Source organism: Rhincodon typus, chromosome 20, assembly GCF_021869965.1.
Source record: "Rhincodon typus isolate 14 chromosome 20, sRhiTyp1.1, whole genome shotgun sequence".
NCBI lineage: Eukaryota > Metazoa > Chordata > Chondrichthyes > Orectolobiformes > Rhincodontidae > Rhincodon > Rhincodon typus.
The window spans coordinates 13,694,625-13,714,476 of record NC_063351.1 but is presented as its reverse complement, the minus strand read 5'-3'; the positions used below and the strand labels follow the sequence as shown (position 1 = coordinate 13,714,476).

Genomic DNA, 19,852 nt, shown 5'->3' with positions numbered 1-19,852 from the left:
GTGTTATGTCTGACTCCAGCATCAGCAGTTCTTACTATCTCTTAGATGTTAGGTAGCTTTCTTTTTAGCAGATAGAACAGGTTGCTTGCTGTGTGCTGAATACTGAAGTGCTGCATTATTTCCTGAGCGCTGAGATGGAGATTACCTTTAGAAGAGGTAGTTGTTCTGAAAGTAGATCAGGGTCAATTTGGAATGAGGTTTCAGACTGTTGTGCCTTTGAACACCCCAGGGCAATGCTGTTCCTGTTGGCTGCAGGTCACGTTCCAGCAAATATTCTGACTGTCACTTATTCCCTGGTTGGTTTTAGCTCATTACAGGTAATCTTCCTTGGAAATTCCCAGGTCGATGGGCTTAGTTCCATACCAATGTTACACAGGTAAGAGCTGTCTCACGTTGATGTAAGCTAACTTACTTAGCATCTATCTTTTGTTTGCCTCCAAAATGTGAAAAGATGCAACTTTACAGCAGAGACGCTTCCAGCCTCCAATACATTTTCCATCATCACACGAACCATTCGAGAGTTCTGGTTTTGTGATGTGCATCTTTGGTAATTTGGTTCAGACATATAAAATGATTTTATATAGGACCTTACAGCCGTGTAAAGCAGATTTCCATCGCACCTATCTGAACTGGATTGGAACCGAGATCCCAGCGGTGAAAGAAAGAACAATGATACAGTCATAGACCCTTCGGTCCAACTCGTTCATGCCAACAAGATATCCTAAATTAATCTATTCCCATTTGCCAACATTTGGCCTAAATCCCTCAACTTTTTCTATTCATATCACCATCCAGATGCCTTTTAAATGCTGTAATTGTATCAGCCTCCACCAATTCCTCTGGCAGCTGACTTCATACATGCACCACCCAGTGTAAAAAAAAGTTGCCCCTTGAATCTCTTAAATCTTTCCCCTCTCACCTTAAACCCATGCCCCTAGTTTTGGACTCTCTGACCCCAGGGAAAAGACCCTTGTCTATTCACCCTATCAATGATTCATGATTTTATGAATCAATATAACGTCACCCCTCAGCCTCCGACATGCCAGGGAAAATAGCCCCAGCCTGTTCAGCCTTTCCATATAGCTCAAACCCTCCAAACCTGGCAACATCCTTGTAAATCTTTTCTGAACTCTTTCAAGTTCCACATTATCTTTCCTACGGCAGGCAGACCAGAACTGCATGCAATATTTCAAAAGTGGCCTAACCAATGTCCTGTACAGCTGCAACATGACCTCCAACTCATACTCAATGCACTGGCCAATAAAAGCAAGCATACCAAATGCCTTCGTCACTATCCTGTCTACCTACGACTCCACTTTCAAGGAACCATGAACCTGCACTCCAAGGTCTCTTTGTTCAGCAACACTCCCCAGGACCTGACCATTAAGTGTATAAGTCCTGCCTTGTTTTGTTTTTCCAAAATGCAGCACCTCACATTTATCTAAATTAAACTCCATCTGCCACTCCTCAGCCCACTGGCCCATCTGATCAAGGTCCCATTGTACTCTGAGGTAATCTTCGCTGTCCACTACACCTCCAATTTTGGTGTCACCTGCAAACTTACTAACCATACGTCCTATGTGCACATCCAAATCATTTATATAAATGACAAAAAGCAATGGACCCTGCATCGATCCCTATGACCATTGGTGTGCCACAGGCCTCCAGTCTGAAAAGCAACCCTTGACAACCACCCTGTCTTCTACCTTCAAGCCAGTTCTGTATCCAAATGGCTAGTTCTCATTGTATTCCTTGTGATCTACCTTGCTAATCAGTCTACAATGAGGAACCTTGTTGAATGCCTTATTGAAATCCATATCGATCACATCCACTGCTATGCCCTCATCAATCCTATTTGTTATTTCAAAAAACTCAATCAAGTTAGAGAGACACGATTTCCCATGCACAAAGCCATTTTGACTATCCGTAATCAGTCCTTGCCTTTCCAAATACATGTAAATCCTGTCCCTCGGAATTCCCTTCAACAACTTGTCCACCACTGATGTCAGGCTAACTGGTCTATAGTTCCCTGGCTTTTCCTTACCACCTTTCTTACATAGTGGCACCATGTTAGCTGACCTGCAGTCTTCCACCATCTCACCTGTGGCTATTGCTGATACAATTATCTTGACAAGGGGCCCAGCAATCACTTCCCTAGCTTCCCATAGAGTTCTAGGGTACACCTGATCAGATCCCAGGGATTTATCCACCTTTATGCATTTTAAGATGTCCAGCGCCCCCTCCTCAATAACATAGACATTTTTCAAGAATTCACTATTTATTTTCCCATGTTCTCTATCTTCCATATCCATCTGCACAGTAAACATTGATGCAAAATACTCGTTGAGTGTCTCCTCCATCTGCTGCGGATCCACATATAGGCAGCCTTGCTGATCTTTTAAGGAGCCCTATTCTCTCCCTCGATGCTCTTTTGTCCTTAACATATTTGTAGAATCCCTTTGGATTCTCTTTAACCCTATTTGCCAAAACTATCTCATGTCCTCTTTTTGCCCTCCTGATTTCCCTCTTAAGTATACTCCTACTGTCTTTATACTCTTCTAGGGATTCACTCAATCCCTGCTGTCTATGCTTTCTTCTTATTCTTGACTAAAACCTCAATTTCTCTAGTCATCCAGCATTCCCTACACTTACCAGCTTTGCTCTTCACCCTAACTGGAACATACTATCTCTAGACTCTTGTTATCTCATTTCTGAAGGCTTCCCATTTTCCAGCCGGTCCTTTACCTGCAAACATCTGCCTCCAGTCAACATTTGAAAGTCCTTGCCTAATACTGTCGAACTTGGCTTTCCTCCAATTTCGAACTTTAACTTTTAGATCCGGTCTATCCTTTTCCATCACAATGTTAAAACTAATAGAATTATGGTCACTGACCCCCAAAGTACTCCCCCACTGACACCTCAGTCACCCGTCCTGCCTTATTTCCCAAGAGGACGTCAGGTTTTGCACCTTCTCTAGTAGGTACATCGACATACTGAAATCAGAAAATTTTCTGTACACACTTAACAAATTCCTCTCCATCCAAGCCCTTAACACTATAGCAGTCCCAATCTATGTTTGGAAAGTTAAAATCCCCCACCATAACCACCCTATTATTTTTACAGATAACTGAGATCTCCTTACAAATTTGTTTTCTCAATTTCCCGCTGACAATGGGGTGTCTATAGTACAATCCCAATAAAGGTGATCATCCTTTTCTTGTATCTCAGTTCCACCCAAATATCTTCCTTGGACATATTCCCAGGAATCCCTAAATATAGCCGTAATGTCACCTCTAATCAAAAATGCCACTCCCCCTCTTCTCTTGACACCCCCCCCATCCTTCTATTGCATCTATATCCTGGAACCACAAGCTGCCAATCCTGTCCATTCCTGAGCCACGTCTCTGTAATTGCTATGATATTCCAGACCCATGTTCCCAACCATGTCCTGAGTTCATCTGCCTTACCTGTTAGGCCTTGTGCATTGAAATAAATGCGGTTTAATTTCTCAGTCCTACTTCATTCTCTGCTTTGTTCTTGTCTGCACTGACTGTTTGACTTACTCCTTTTCCCAAACGCCCACCAGTCTCAAACTGACCTTTTTGCTCACTTTCTCCCTGGGACCCAAATTCCAGATATATTTTTGCCAGGAAGCTGTGAACAGAAATCACTGCATACTGATCATTCTTAGTCTTAATTGTTAGACTCTACTATTCATGCATGTCTACCTCTTCAACGTAGGAAGCCCTTCCTTCCATTTGATGCATTCATCTGTCCTAAATTTTCCAGTGCAGTTCATCATCTGTTTTCTCCCATGTATAGTATCTTGGGATGGTATCTACATTAATCAACAATTGTACAATCAACATTTAAGCTGTTGCCCTGCAGCACAAAACAGCCATTATCTCACTGGAGTCCCTCCTCCTGTTGAGTCTAATTACCTTTGTAACCATTTCTGGCTATAAAATTAGTCAAAGCACAACCAGCTAATTTGGTGGCTCCACAAAGCAATTAGAATCAGTCAGTAAATCCTCAACTATGTTGTTTAAATTCTTCTAAACTGAAGAAACAAAAAAAAGGAAACAATCCACTCTATAATAAAGTTATAAACACATAGCCTTACTATAATCAATGACATTTAGCTGGAAAATAAATCTGCATTATTATTGTAACCAACAATCCAGACAACATTAATTTCAGAAAGTTGTGAATTATTGTTTACGTATAATTCTTTACAGGAGGATAGATGAGTTTTTCAAAAACAGATGATTGGGCCTAGGACACAATCATCTTCAGCTCCTTCATCAATAACTTCCCCCCTATCATAAAAGTCAGAAGTGGGGATGTTTGCTGATGATTGCAAAATGTTCAGCACCATGCTCAACTCCTCAGGTACTGAAGCCGACAATTTCCAAATGCAGCAAGATCTGTACAATATCCAGGTGAGGCTGACAAATGGCAAGTAACATTTATGCCAATACAAGTGCCAGGCATTGACTATCTCTAAGAGATTATCTAACTGTCGTCCCTTGACATTCAACGGCACTGCCATTGTGGAACACCCCCACTATCTACATCCTACGGTGTTACAATTGACCAGAAACTGAACTAGACTCACCATATAAATGCTGCACCAAGAACAGGACAGAGGCTAGGAATCCTGCAGCAGGTAGCTCACCTCCTGAATCCTCAAAGTCTGTTCACTATCTACAAGACGTAAGTCAGGGTGTGATGGAATACCCATCACCTGCCTGGATGAGTGCAGCTCCAACAACAATCTAGAAGCTTGAAACTACCCACGACAAAGAAACCCATTTTACTGGCACCATATCCACAGACCACATTCCCTCACCACTGCTGCTCAGTAGCAGCGGTGTGGACCATCCACAAAATGCACTGTGGAAATTCACCAAGACTCCTTAGACAGCACCTTACAGTGGGAATAACACCTGAGAATGTGGTGGAAATAGCTTTCAAAAGGGAATGGAAAATTACAATGCAGGGAAAAGGCATGGGGAGTAGGACAAGTTCCACTCAAAACCACTCACCATCCTGATTTGGAAATCTATCGCTGCTCCGTTAGTGTTGTTGAGTAAAAATCCTGGAATTATCTCCATAAGGGCATTGTAGGTCTACCTACAATACATGGACTGCAACTGTTTAAGAAGGCAGCTCAATACCACTTTCTCAAGGACAATTAGAGATGGGCAAAAAAATGCTGGCCAGCCAGTGACACCCACATCTCAAGCCTGAATTTATAAAGGGGGAAACAATCCTATAACTTTAATACACTCAATAGTGGATAAGCACGGCTTTCTTTCTAATAAGTAAATTTTAGGACTATAATTAGGAATGAAAATCAGAGAATGTTACAGCATAGGAGGCGGCCTGTGGCCAGCACTCTTGAAGAGCTAGTCCTACTCCCCTTGCCTTATCAGTGTAGCCCACCAGTGTAATTTTCTGTTCAAAGCTATTTCCTCCACAATCTCAGTCAGTGCTTTCCAGGGCCTAACCACCCACCATTTAAAAGGGGTTTGTATAGGGCACCCCTGGTTCTTTTGTCATTCACCTTAATTAATATAATCTAGTTTGCAACTGCTTCCCTGCTGGGAAGTTAGTCCCTATCTACTTCATACAGACATCTCAAAACGTTTGAAATCCTCGACCAAATTTTTTCTCAACCTTTTCTTCTCCGTTGAGACTGGCCCCAGCTTTACCTCTCCATCTTCAGTTATTAAGATAGATTGGCAAAGATCTAAGATTTAAGAATAAGTTAGAAAGACAGTCTTGCACTGTATTGCAGCGTCATGGTCTCCAGATGCCCTGTAATTTTTTACAGCCAAACACTTTCAAATGTGGTTGCTATTCTTAGGTAGGAAATGTGGCAACCTGCAACATCCCATAAACTCCCATAAATAAGATAATGTCAAGATGACTTGTGTTATTGGCGTTGGTTGAGGGATAAATATTGGCTAGGCCACCATGAAGAATTCCCCTGTTATTCTTTAAAGTTGTGTTGCAGGATCTTTAACTTCTATCCAAGTGGGTAAAAGAAGCCTCCACTTAATGTCTCATCTAAAAGACCATCTCAGCATTGGGACAATCCCACAAAAGTGCCAGTACAGAATTTACATGACAGTATTTAAACCCACAACCACTTGACCCAGTGATGAGAAAGCCATTACTGAGCCATGGCTGACATGTCTGGAAACAGATCTCCCAAACGAAATCTATGAATATTAGCAAACAAGGGTGGTTTTAAACACACTTTCCTACATTCACATCAGAAGTTTAAAGAAAACCAAACCGAGATATTGATTAAAACTGACATTATTACAAAAACAGAGCTCATATGAGAAAAATTGAATTGCTTACCGTATCGTGGGGTCCATCTTGGAATAACCCTCATACTGTGTAATCTTCTGCAGTGCATAAATGTCCAGCTCAGGGCTCCCACACACAAGAATTTCCACTTCTTCTGGGAGCAGTAGCTGTGGAAGAATCAGTCTCTTATGTTCACTTGTTCTGCGCATTTGGAAAGCAAAATTGAAATTTTGCTCTCGACAAAGAAATCAATTCACTTCAACATTTCATAAGTGCAAAGATTTTTACTGTGTACTCCGACTGCTTCAAAAGAAACAGTTTGTCCTGGTTAAATGAATTAATAAACTTAACTGGAACATTGCGAGGTTAAGAAAAGCATTCTATTTGGACATTATTTGATTTTATTACATCACCATATTAAATAAGAAGAGTGTGGAAACGCCAGGTATATACTGAAAAAAAATTACAAAATAACTTCAATAAAATTACTAAATGATTATTTCCCAGGCACAGAGCACCATTTACTGGATAAGAAATTAAATAAGTCTCCTCTTCAAGGATCTAATACTACTACCAGATATGGGAAGCAGGACATTTTCCAAGACTACTCCATGAATCTCAATTGAATGTACTGAATTTGATACATTTGGTGAAGGTTTGTAAAGGACTTCAATCTGTTCAGGGCAGTTCCACGTTAACTCAGTTCAGTGAATATATCAATAATCTGTTGTGTACTAGTTCTTTAGAGAAAGCATTAACTTGTGGATCATAAGTATACTGTAGATCTATTACAGACATGGTTGTCTGTAATTTGGCCCTCAGCTGACTGAGGTTGATGTCAGTGTGATAAGTTATTCTGACACCTGGGGGAAGCCAGTCAGTAGTAAGTTGCAGTGTTGCTGCAAGGAAGATTGACAGTCGTTATTGTGGAATGACACACCAGTTTTGACAGGAAAGGAAAAGGGTCTGTTGTACAACCATTGTTCATAAATAAGAAAATGATAGCACTAATCAAAGTTCATAAACCTCATTTTTTTTCCATAGTTTATGAACTTAGCCGTATAGGCCCTTTAATATAACCTATATTTGTTAAAAAATATAAAATTAATTTAACTTTTTGAAATATTGAACAAGGTCACAAGTTGTTAAGCTGGAATGTTTTAAGTGTTTTGATCTTCACTGATTTTGTATCAAAAGTGAATCAGTGGATGTGAGATTTTGATGTGTGATTTTGGTTGTTTATTTAAAAAAAAGACACCTTGTCATTGGTAGATAGAATCACCAGAAGTGGGTGGGTGTATGTTCACAGTCCTGACAGTTTTCAATATAAATTCCAGAGCCCAAGAAAAATAATTGAGTATGGGTCACTTACTATCCACACTCAAATGTCTAAGTAATATTCTTTTTACATTGAATATTATTTGGAAGAAGTATTCAGGGAAATAAGGACAGAGAATTGAATGTTGGACAGGGACTTCAGTATGCACCGCCACAATTGGACCCCTAGAACCATCAATGGCTGATTTTGCCATGTCCTGGAAATTAGACTTATGTTACATGGTAGGCCAACTAAAGTATAGAGGCCAAATACTGAGGGTGATGGAAATCTGAAATAAACACAGAAAATGCTGGAGAAATTCAACAGGTCTAGCACCATCTGTCAAGAGAGAAACAGTTAACATTTCAAGTCCAGTATGACTTCTTCAGAACTGTTCATGCCAGCTCTGAAGAGTCATACTGGACTCAAAACGTTAACTCTGTTTCTTTCTCAACATGCAAAAGAAACATTGATCTTGTCCTTGGGGGCCTACCCATCTCAGATAATTTGTTGATACATTTATTAATAGGAACAGCCACTGTACAGCACTTGTGAAGTCTAGAACAAAATAAACATGTTCACTTTGTGCAGTGTAGTTTGACCATAGTGCTAAGCAGGCAGAGAAAAGACATAATTGGGTTACTCATGAATTCTTCTGAACCATCAGAAGCAGAATTATGCATACTATATAACACAACATCCTTACATTTCTCACTCCACTACTACATTAAGCCGGGAGACTAATCCTGGTTCAGTGGGGATTGCAGAGAAGTGTGCCAAATCCAGTAGTATACCTAGCTCAGAATAAGGGCATTTACTTTCTGAAATACAAAGCGCTATCTGCACACCAAACATCAGAATCCGCAGGTAACAGGTAGAAACCAGCAGTCCAACAAAGAAGTCACAGCACATCTCAGTCACCCAATTACATACAGGTCAAAAATGGCAGTACGCAATCCTGAATGAATGGGAGGAGAGAGTGTGTATGTTAGAGGGAGAGAGAGGGAGAGAGCGAGGGAAAAGGAGAGAGGGGAAATCCCTCCCTTATTCTAAATACTACAAACCAGACAAAAAATTGAAGAGGAAAACAAAATGACTCTTTCATCCTGAATGCTGGAATTCACTCACAATCAAACTACGGAATCTCAAACAATTTGCAGGACTCCAGACCCACAACAATGTGGTCGATTCTTAACTCGTTTCTGGGATGGGCAATAACTGTTGGCCTAGCCAGCAACACCCTCATCCTGTAAACAAAAAAACTAAGCATCATGAATGCATTGATTCAATTACCAATGTCAATGCTACTGGTAACCTCAAGTGCAATGGCCACAATATTCATCCATCTGCTTTTCATGAACATTTAGAGACTGGTCCTTACACCTTTATTTTAAAAAGAACTTCACAACTTTGTAGCTTACTTCTTATTTCCAATCTGTGTATGTCTTTCCTTTCTAATTCTTCTTGCATTTAGTAATTCATTAACTCACTCCTTGTTAACTCAAGAAAATCTAGTTAAATTAGCTACACAAGTCTACTTGGGTCTGGGAGAAAGATATCCACAAGGGAAAGGATTATTTCTAAATTAACCTTGTCGTGACCAACCATGGTGGGTGGGTGAATAACCAAGGGAAGCCTGTTCAACCCTCTTCACCTGGGAGCTTGACAGTTTAGGGTAACAAACGTAACAAAATGCAGAACCTAGCCTGGGATCTGGTCATAATAACTTAAAAATTTCTCTTTCAGCTAAAATCCCCTCCAACAATAGTAGAGATGGAAAAATCTTCAAATAGTGTTAGTTGTGACACCAACTCACTGATAAGCTGTTTACCATAACTCAATTCGTATATCACCTGATCTCAATCTTAATCCAGGAATAGTATATATGAACTGACTACCAGAGAAGAGGTTAGTGTAACCAACCTTTACATCAAGGCAACTTTTGATTAATCCCAGGAATCCTAAGGCAACTATACGATTGAATCATTGAATAATGATTTATTGTCATTTGTATTCTACAATGAACAATATGGTAAAATGCAGTAATAATTGAAGAGCTCTCCAGTCATTTTTTGGAATTCAATGATCACAACTGTAGGGCACTGCTGCAACAGTTTCTCAGTACAATGCTTTCCTGTATTAAGATCAGGAATGAGTAGTTTGCCCAACTTATAACCTTCCTGGTGAAAAATTTGAGCCTTCGTAACTTTATAAAGTACTAATGTGAAGGCAATAGACAACAGTTTATATAAAGATAGATCCGTTTTTGGAATTAGAAACTCATGTGAACTGGGACGAAGTGACATTCTCTAACTTTATTTTGCCAGTACATTCAGGACACATATTGAAAATAATGGAAGAAATATCTTGAAAGTCAGAGTTTTTTTATAATTCAGCCCTTAGGAAAAGACCTCACAGAGATAAAATGTGATGCCATTCATCATAGTCAAATTGAGTGGATTAAAGTGACAACTTCTTTATCAAGATTGAGATTAGAGTTGGAGAGAAAAATTATCTAATATATCATTATTTTAAAAGAGTTAGCAACTGTGCTAGTTTTATATTTATTGAGTGTGCTAGGAATTCACTCGTGCTCCAATTTCTATGAGCAAACTGAAAGTGTAGCTATTGGACCGCAGGTGCATGTTTGTAATGTAAATTTAAAAAAAATTATGAAGCGTGGAAAGATTAGACTCCATTAGCTATCCTTCACCACACGATTTTCTGGATTAGAACAAACTGTACCTCCAGTACAAAAATGCATAGGAATGGGAGGCATCATCAGGAGTGAAGAGAGCTACCCACTATCAATTGTGAAGAACGGTCACTAGACCTGAAATGTTAACACTGATTTCTTTCCATAGATGCTGCCAAACCTGAGATTTTCCAGCATTTTCTGTTTTTGTATCAGATTTCCAGCATTTGCAGGTCTTTTGTTTCTTTTTTGTCAAGACAGACATCTTTAGCGTGGGATCAAAATGGATGACAGCTGAGCGACAGGGAAATGTAACAACTTCTTTTTTGAACAAAAGGTACACTTAACAGATGTAACCGTGAATGTACAGAACTTATGAGCAGTATTGAAGTTGTGTAAGGAGGCTTTCAATTGATCCAACAGGTTAGGCAGATTTGTTTCAAAAGAGAACAAAAAAAAAACAAGTAGAGCTTGATCTGACAGATAATATATATGATCGATACAGAGTTTTGGCAAACAGCTTATTGGTGACTAGTTGCCACTAATTGATGACTCCTTCCACCTCTTTACAGAGTAACATTCTTAAGTTGGTGCCAGTTGGGATAACATCAGTTATTTACCAGCTACAGAAAGGAAGTTCAGTGGAGTGAAAGCAGCAGTAGGACCAAGCAAAGAATTTCCAAACATTGTTCCAGTTGGTCGAGTTAGTTTTTTTTCAGTAGGATTATTCTTAGGATTGCTTACAAGACAGGTATTTATTGCTCATCTGTAGTTGCCCATGTGATTGTAGCAGGCCTTCTTCTTGGATCTCATCTGTGTAAGAGGTACTCCCACAAGGCTATTAGATGGGAATGTAGCAACAATGATTGAAGAGTGATGTGTGTCCAACGCAAGATGGATCTGAAGAGGAATTTGGTGATGGTGCAACTGCTCCCAAGCACTGGTATGTTTTAGTTGGTGGAAGAAGCAAGGCTGAAGCGGTACTAAAAATTCAAACAAGATGTGACTAATTTAGAAGGTTGATTCATCTTACATATTCTGGAAGGGATGAATATGATCTGGTGGGAATTAGAGCTTAGCCGTGAGAAGACAGCCAAACCGTCATAAATAATATAACCGAGTTAATCAAACGAGAAGCAGAGAAGCAAATAGCTTTGTACCTTTAACAACTATTTGGAAGATGCTTACCATTAAAGCATTGGAGGCACATACACTATGAAACCCATAATAAAATGCTGCAAACTGTTTATATATGGACTTGTTGAGAAGAAAATCAATATAGAGCTGCACATATTCTGGGGGGGAAAAAAGTAAAATATCATTGTACAGACAGCATTGTATATTGTTCCCTTAGCTTTTAATAAACTTACATTCAGTTGAGTTTTTCAAATTGCATGACAACATTCAAGAATTTGGTATTTTAACTTTTAAAGTTTTGATTATAATCTTGTAACCTTTTTGCTTTTAATTATTTTGCAATTTAACTGCAAGCCAAACTTAAATGACACAAACATGCTAATTTGCTTCCTCAAATATTACTGACAAGATTTTTTGCTGAAAGAAATGGGCTAAAGGGCACAGTGACACAATAGATTCCTATAAAGATTGCTGACAGCAAAATGAACAATAAAGAAACATTTACAACTCTTTGAGGAAAGCTTTATAACTGCTTGCCATTGCTTTAAGCTATTCAGTGCACCTTTGTGCAAATTAGCAATAAAAAGTCTGACTGTTGAACAAGAACCATCACTTGCTTGCCTTGTCTGTTCTGATTGGTTACTGGGATTTTGTCACCACCTGGTTTGAGGTTACGTGATTTTATAATTCCAAATTCTTCCTGAAATATCTGAAATAAATAAAGGATAATAACATGAACTGACAGAACCATGAGTAACTGATCAGTTTCCATTAAAGAACAGGATTGAAAGATGATACGAGTATTGAACATCTGAATCGGAATGAGAGATAGTAGGAACTACCGATGCTGGAGACAATAGCGTCCAGCCCTGCCGGGTCTTCACCATCCCCCCAGACCTCCCCCTCACTGAGGGCGAACGGTCAGTCCTCAGTAAAGGGCTCACCTTTGTCCCCCTCTACCCAAACATCAACGAATACAATTCACGCTTGGACGTTGAACAGTTTTTCCGCCGCCTCCGCACTTACTTCTTTAATCGTGAACCTAACCCTCCCTCTACTGACCCATTCTCCCGCCTCCAACACACCCCCTCCTCCTGGACACCACCCCAAGGCCTCCTACCCTCGCTCGACCTCTTCATCTCCAACTGCTGTCGCGACGTCGATCGCCTCAACCTCTCCACCCCTCTCACCCACTCCAACCTCTCCCCCACAGAATGGGCAGCCCTCCGCTCCAATCCCAACCTCACCATAAAACCCGCGGACAAGGCAGGCGCAGTCGTAGAATGACACAGTGACCTCTACATCGCTGAGGCCAGGCGCCAACTCTCCGACAACACCTCCTACAGCCCCCTTGATCATGACCCCACCCCCGACCACGAAACCATCATCTCCCAAACCATCCACAACCTCATCACCTCAGGTGACCTCCCACCCACAGCCTCCAACCTCATCGGTCCCCAACCCCGCACCGCCCGTTTCTATCTCCTTCCCAAAAACCACAAACCTGACTGCCCTGGTCGACCCATTGTCTCCGCCTGCTCCTGCCCCACCGAACCCATCTCCACTTATCTCGACTCCATTTTCTCCCCATTGGTCCAGGAACTCCCCACCTACGTCCATGACACCACCCACGCCCTCCATCTCCTCCAAAACTTCCAATTCCCTGGTCGCCAACACCTCATCTTTACCATGGACGTCCAGTCCCTATATATTTTCTTTCTCCATGCAGATGGCCTAAAGGCCTTCTGCTTCTTCCTGTCCCACAGGCCCGACCAGTCCCCCTCCGCTGACGCCCTTATCCGCTTAGCTGAACTTGTCCTCACCCTTAACAACTTCTCCTTCCATTCCTCCCACTTCCTACAGACAAAGGGTGTGGCCATGGGTACCCGCATGGGCCCAAGCTATGCTTGCCTCTTTGTAGGATACGTGGAGCAATCCCTCTTCCAAAGCTACACTGGCCCTGTCCCCCACCTCTTCCTCCGTTACATCGATGACTGTATCGGCGCCGCTTCATGCTCCCACAAGGAGCTTGAACAGTTCATCCACTTCACTAACACCTTCCACCCCAACCTTAAGTTCACCTGGACCATCTCCGATACCTCTTTCCCCTTCCTGGGCCTCTCTATTTCCATCTCTGGCAACCACCTGGAAAGCAATATCCATTTCAAGCCTACCGACTCCCACAGCTACCTAGAGTACACCTCCTCTCACCCACCTTCCTGCAAAAAGGCCATCCCCTATTCCCAATTCCTTCGCCTCCGTCACATCTGCTCCCGAGATAAGGCATTCCACTCCCGGACATCCCAGACGTCCTCGTTTTTCAAGGACCGCAACTTCCCCTCCACAGTGGTCGAAAACGCCCTCAACCGTGTCTCTCGCATTTCCCGCAACTCATTCCTCACACCCCCTCCCCGCAATAATAACGAAAAAAGAATCCCCCTCATCCTCACATACCACCCTACCAACCTCCGGATCCAACGCATCATCCTCCGACACTTCCGCCATCTGCAATCCGACCCCACTACCAAAGACATTTTTCCCTCCCCACCCTTATCTGCTTTCCGGAGGGACCACTCTCTCCGTGACTCCCTTGTCCGCTCCACACTCCCCACCAGCCCCACCAGCCCCGGCACTTTTCCCTGCAACCGCAGAAAGTGCCACACCTGCCCCTACACCTCCCCCCTCACTCCCATCCCAGGCCCTAAGAATACCTTCCACATCAAGCAGATGTTCACCTGCACATCTGCTAATGTGGTATACTATATGCGCTGTTCCCATTGTGGCCTCCTCTACATCGGGGAAACCAAGTGGAGGCTTGGGGACCGCTTTGTGGAACACCTACGCTCGGTTCGCACCAAAAAAATTGCACCTCCCAGTCACGAACCATTTCAACTCCCCCTCCCACTCCTTGGACGACATGTCCATCCTGGGCCTCCTGCAGTGCCACAATGATGCCACCCGAAGGTTGCAGGAACAGAAGCTCATTTTGCTTGGGAACCCTGCAGCCCAACGGTATCAATGTGGACTTCACAAGCCTCAAAATCTCCCCTCCCCCGACCGCATCCCAAAACCAGCCCAGCTCGTACCCGCCTCCCTAACCTGTCCTCCCACCTATCCACTCCTCCCACCTCAAGCCCTACCTCCATCTCCTACCTACTAGCCTCATCTTGCCTCCTTGACCTGTCTGTTCTCCCTGGACCGACCTACCCTCTCCCTAACTCCCCACCTACACTCACCTTTACTGGCTCCAAGCCCACCTCCTTGACCTGTCTGTCTCCTCTCCACCTATCTTCTCCCTTATCCATCTTCTATCTGCCTCCCTCTTTCTCTGTATTTATTTCAGAATCCCCTTCCCCTCCCCTATTTCTGAAGAAGGGTCTAGACCCGAAACGTCAGCTTTCCTCCTCCTCTGATGCTGCTTGGCCTGCTGTGTTCATCCAGCTCTACACCTTGTTGTCTCTTGAATACGGAACGATTTATTTTATTAAAGGAATAATTCATTGATTTTCAATATTGGAACTCCCAAATTACTACAGAAAAGGCATTTGATACAAACACATGAAACATTTGTGTATAAAGGGCAGAATTTTAAGACATATACCTCTACACTTGTTATGGAAAATATCAACATTCTTCTGTTACAGAACAATCTCCATTGCAAGAATGTTGTATCATTTGATCATTCCAACAGGATAACAAAACCATTTTTGAAACAACTTGTACTATGACCTTACTGCTAATGGCAGACCTTTAATTTGAATTTGACAGCATAGTGGGCAGGGATTGTGGGAGAGCTTGATGCCTACGGATGTTTCTCTGCCCTATAGCCATTCCTCTTTAAAAATATTTAAGAAAAAATTTATTCATTTCCCTTTTAAATCTAGTGCTGATTCTGCATTTATAGCTCTCTTTGCTAACAAAATCTTGTTTTAAATCTAGGAAAAGATTGAGATCTTTATGTACCCTAGTTACTTTGAAAACATTCAATTTTGAACATCACTAAATCTTTCAAACTATTCATTCTAATGAAAAGAGCTCCAATTAAACTGTCATTATTCTCATCCCAACCCCACCCCTTGCACATTTTGAAGTACATAAATGAGCAAACTCAGTACAAATAAACAAAATTAATTTTTAAAAATGATACAGACTGAGAATTCTGATATATTTGATATATATCTGGATTTCAATAATTATTTTATTCTTTTCCTCAGAACAAAAAGACGTTTGAATCCAAATTAAAGTTAAGAACTTACTTGAAATGTGGAACAAAAGTCGTCTTCAATATTGCCTTCATAATTTATAAGTGCTGTAAGTCCATGAGCCAAGTCCTTCAAATGACAGACTTAATTGTTAATAATTCATTCATAAAGCTCACTCATTAATATGGTCTACAATTCTAGTACAGCTTTAGGTCACATTGTCCTTTAGCCTGGAGTATAATGGCTTATACTGCCTATAGATCTGTTTCCTAATCAGCAACAGCAGGGACACTTTGCAGGCAAAAATGTAGTCTCTTCCCTTGCCCAGATGGGCACCATCTAAACTTCTACCTTCTTTCAATAAATGTACTTACCTCTTTCATTGCGGGAATTCAAATATCATTTTTAAACTGGCCGTTGAACATGAAACCCTTTCACTTAATGCTCCATTTCTATAGCTATGTGAGCATGAGCTTGTTTTGATATTGAATCCATCCACTATCTACTTTGCAACTGAAACTTAAAGTTAAGTTTTTATGACATTTTGATATCAGTCCTTTGACGCAGTGGTAGAAATCTCAACTGAACAAACAACAGACTGGAAGAATTTTACATTTTGATTCCAAGTTGTGCTTGGGTCATTTAGAATTGAGATGTCATGCCAAAAGAAGGGGAAAAGAGCTGGTATTTCCATTACTGATTGATGTGCAGTGATTCAGCGAACATTAGATGAGAAGAGGATCATATACAGCTGTGAACAGCTGGCCAATACTCACTGCTTATGCTCAGATATGGAAAAGGTGCAAGCCCCTGCAATGCGGCACCTAAGCATAGGAGTCAACAACTTCAAAAAAAAGGAGAGAAAGGATGAATGCTAAAGTGGGGGAATATGAAAACATTTTAAAACAATTATGGCAAAATTTTCATGGCAAAATTATAAGTTGGTTCAGTTTATTGTTGTAAGTACATGATAGCTTGTAACATCTAGAATATTTGGCTGATGCTGCTCTAAATAAAATGTCTGTGTTACAAAACCTCTGTAAAAAGGAAAACTTCCAAAATAAAAGTTATGTTATTTTACCTGTAGCTGGTAACAACATACAATGATGCAAAGAAGTTCTCTTTCAAATTGTGCTCCAAAATATCACCAACAGAATTTTTAAATTCTGTAACAGCAGAAACCACATCATCTTCTAATTGTGTAAATGGTCACCATAACCGTTGCTTTCATTACTTCTAAACTACGTGACTTTGACACAGAGACTTTTTTGGGGAAAAAAATCCTTCCTTACTCGGGCAGTATATCCTGTGTACGTTTTCTGAGGTCTCTCATGATTATAAGCAACTTACTGAGTGATGGAATTAATTAACAAAATGTTAAAACCTGTGTGTTGTTTGACATGAAAGTGTGTGCAAGAGTACGTGAGCAACAGAAATAGCCTATAAAATCTTTGGTCAAACGAAAGCACTTGAATTCTACATCTTATAAAGACACTTACTGGCATAAGTTGGCGCAGGTCATCAAGTGTAAGTGATGCTACTCCAACAGTAGCATTCTGATGGGATGGAACAACAGGAGGACTCAGCAGCTTCTTATAGCAGCAGGGTGGAAACTGAACGTCCAGGGTGATACTATTATACACAGCCAGACCCATCAACTACACAACAGAAATGTTAAGGTAAAAAGCACAGCAAGCGAGTGCTACTAACGAAAAACAAAAACAGGGTTTCTCTCAAAGAAACAAAAATTTTAAATTTCCACAGAATAACCCACTACCTATAGGAGTGAAACTTGGTGTCAATTGTTCCCCTTTGTTTTGTAGGAAGCAAAAACTTCATTTATAAAAAAATGAATTATTAGTCCTCACTGTTTGCGGAGATTTTAACTAGTTTTAACAAAGTAAATGCCATAATTCTTGAAATTCTCAGGGAGGTTTGTGGCAAAGTCCTATTTTTGGTCAGCCAATAATGAAGGGGTGCAAATCATCTAGTAACTTTTAATCATAATTAATTTCAATATGTTTCTTTCTCCACACAAATCACTGTTCTTTAAAATAAGCACATTAATAACCTTAAATTTTCCCAGCTAATTCTAGGCCACTGCACTGAAGAGCTAGAAGCGGTATTTGGTAATACTGTAAATAGAAATTTCTGACCAGCAAAAGTGGTTGAGTTATTGGTCCACAGCTAGCTGGAACAGTATCTTGTGGGATGCCCTGTTAGACTTGTTCCTGCATTCTTCAGTTTAGAATTTTCCCATTCCTAGGAGGTAGCAAGAAGGGAAAATAATTGGACAAGTTGACCCTGGAAAGATAGATCTTCTTTCTTCAGAACTCACCAGTTCAGTTCTGGGCTATTAGGAAATGTAGCCAGTAACTATATTCAGTAAGAGCATTGCTTAGAATCAGTTCCTGTCCAGCAGGGGCTTTATAAAGACTGCATTCTGACTTTACAGGACATTTTTCTCATTTTAGTCTGGTCAATTCTCAGACAGTTGCAGAAAACCTGCGCAGCTTTGTGTTTAAATGCGGTCTGGTTTTGTAACATTCACTGGGGAATGAATTCAAATGACTTGAAATATTCTATTTTCTTTGCTTGGAGCTAATCATTGCTAAGAGATTTCTGTTATGTTCTAACCCTGAAAGTCCTTGAAAAATAGCAATTTACTTTTAAAGTGCCCCATTCAATATACCTCTCTTGGAGTACTTACTATTGATGGCAATTTCATATTAATTCACTAGGCAAAGGATACAGCTCCGACTAATCGAAATTCAGAGTAGCTTTCACATTTAAGGCTACTGAACCAATAAAACCGTGAATCCCATTGATATGTAAACATTCCTGTTAAACAAAATGAACTGAAATTTGTGACCTTTTAAAAAAAACATACATACAAATGATTTTTGCATTACAGGTGCATCTAGTTCTGAAGTAAATTTTAGTAGGTGTAGAAGAAAAACGTAAAGAGACCCCTCAAATATCTTGCAACAACCAGGATTTCCAATTGGCAATGGGGGCAGACCATGTCGCTCTGGATCATGTCCAGAATATGTTAGAAGGCTCAAGGTAGGAGCCTTGGATATTGGCCTTGATCATGGAGTGGGTGAGGTTGTGAGTCTGCCTTTCAAATACCCTGCTCAAAATGGTCAGCTTGAGAATGGTGGCAGGAAATTGGCTCATCAGCCAATATTTCTGATGGTCACCTGTCACCAATCTCACTCTTGGTGATAAGAAATTTAATCCCATAGTACTTATTTCACTTGCAATCAGTAGAGTTGTAAAATAAAAAAGGTACCCTCATATAACACACTTGTAAAGCTATGCATATTTGGGACAAAAAGGTGTAGAGCTGGAAGAACACAGCAGGCCAAGCAGCATCAGAGGAGCAGGAAAGGCCTCCTGCAGTGCCACAATGATGCCACCCAAAGGTTGCAGGAACAGCATCTCCTATTTTGCTTGGAAACCCTGCAGCCTAATGGTATCAATGTGGACTTCACAAGCTTCAAAATCTCCCCTCCCCCGAATGCATCCCAAAACCAGACCAGCTCGTACCCGCCTCCCTAACCTGTCCTCCCACCTCAAGCCCCACCCCCATCTCCTACCTATGAGTCTCATCCCGCCTCCTTGACCTGTCCATCCTCCCTGGACTGACCTATCCCCTCCCTAACTCCTCACCTACACTCACCTTTACTGGCTCCAACCCCGCCTCTTTGACCTGTCTGTCTCCTCTCTACCTATCTTCTATCCGCCTCCCCCTTTCTCCCTATTTATTTCAGAATCCCCTTCCCCTCCCCCAATTCTTAAGAAGGGTCTAGACCCGAAATGTCAAAAAGCTTTCCTGCTCCTCTGATGCTGCTTGGCCTGCTGTGTTCATCCAGCTCTACACTTTGTTGTCTCAGATTCTCCAGCATTGGCAGTTCCTACTATCTCTGTAGCATGTTTGGGACAGCAGTTTTGGCTTATACTTACCGGGCTAGAATCTGGATTTCTATGACTAAGGCCAAGAATCATAAAATCTTCATGTAGTTTGCATATCTCCTTCTTTACCAAATATAAACTAATCTAATGTTACTAAGTTTTTTTTATTCATTCACAGGATGTGAACGATGGCCAGGCCAGCATGCATTGCCCATCCTTATTCCCACAGGGTAGTTCAGAGTCAACTACGTTGCTGTG

General features: G+C 41.1%; 1 protein-coding gene across 2 annotated transcripts in view; it reads right to left on the bottom strand.

The window, feature by feature from the left end:
* Nucleotides 1-19,852, bottom strand: part of hectd2 (HECT domain containing 2) — a 105,979-nt gene that overhangs the window by 7,453 nt on the left and 78,674 nt on the right. The window contains exons 14-20 of one of the 2 annotated variants that reach the window (XR_007264320.1): nucleotides 18,429-18,517; nucleotides 17,176-17,334; nucleotides 15,731-15,805; nucleotides 12,096-12,183; nucleotides 11,526-11,632; nucleotides 6,376-6,491; nucleotides 3,729-3,838 (exon numbers count right to left, since the gene is read on the bottom strand). Coding sequence is in view for 1 of the 2 variants with exons in the window: in XM_048609237.1 (XP_048465194.1) it covers nucleotides 6,376-6,491; nucleotides 11,526-11,632; nucleotides 12,096-12,183; nucleotides 15,731-15,805; nucleotides 17,176-17,334; nucleotides 18,429-18,517 (634 nt within the window). In the remaining variant the exon portion in view is untranslated. The remainder of the gene's footprint in view (nucleotides 1-3,728; nucleotides 3,839-6,375; nucleotides 6,492-11,525; nucleotides 11,633-12,095; nucleotides 12,184-15,730; nucleotides 15,806-17,175; nucleotides 17,335-18,428; nucleotides 18,518-19,852) is intronic. The other variant, XM_048609237.1, reaches the window with a different exon arrangement.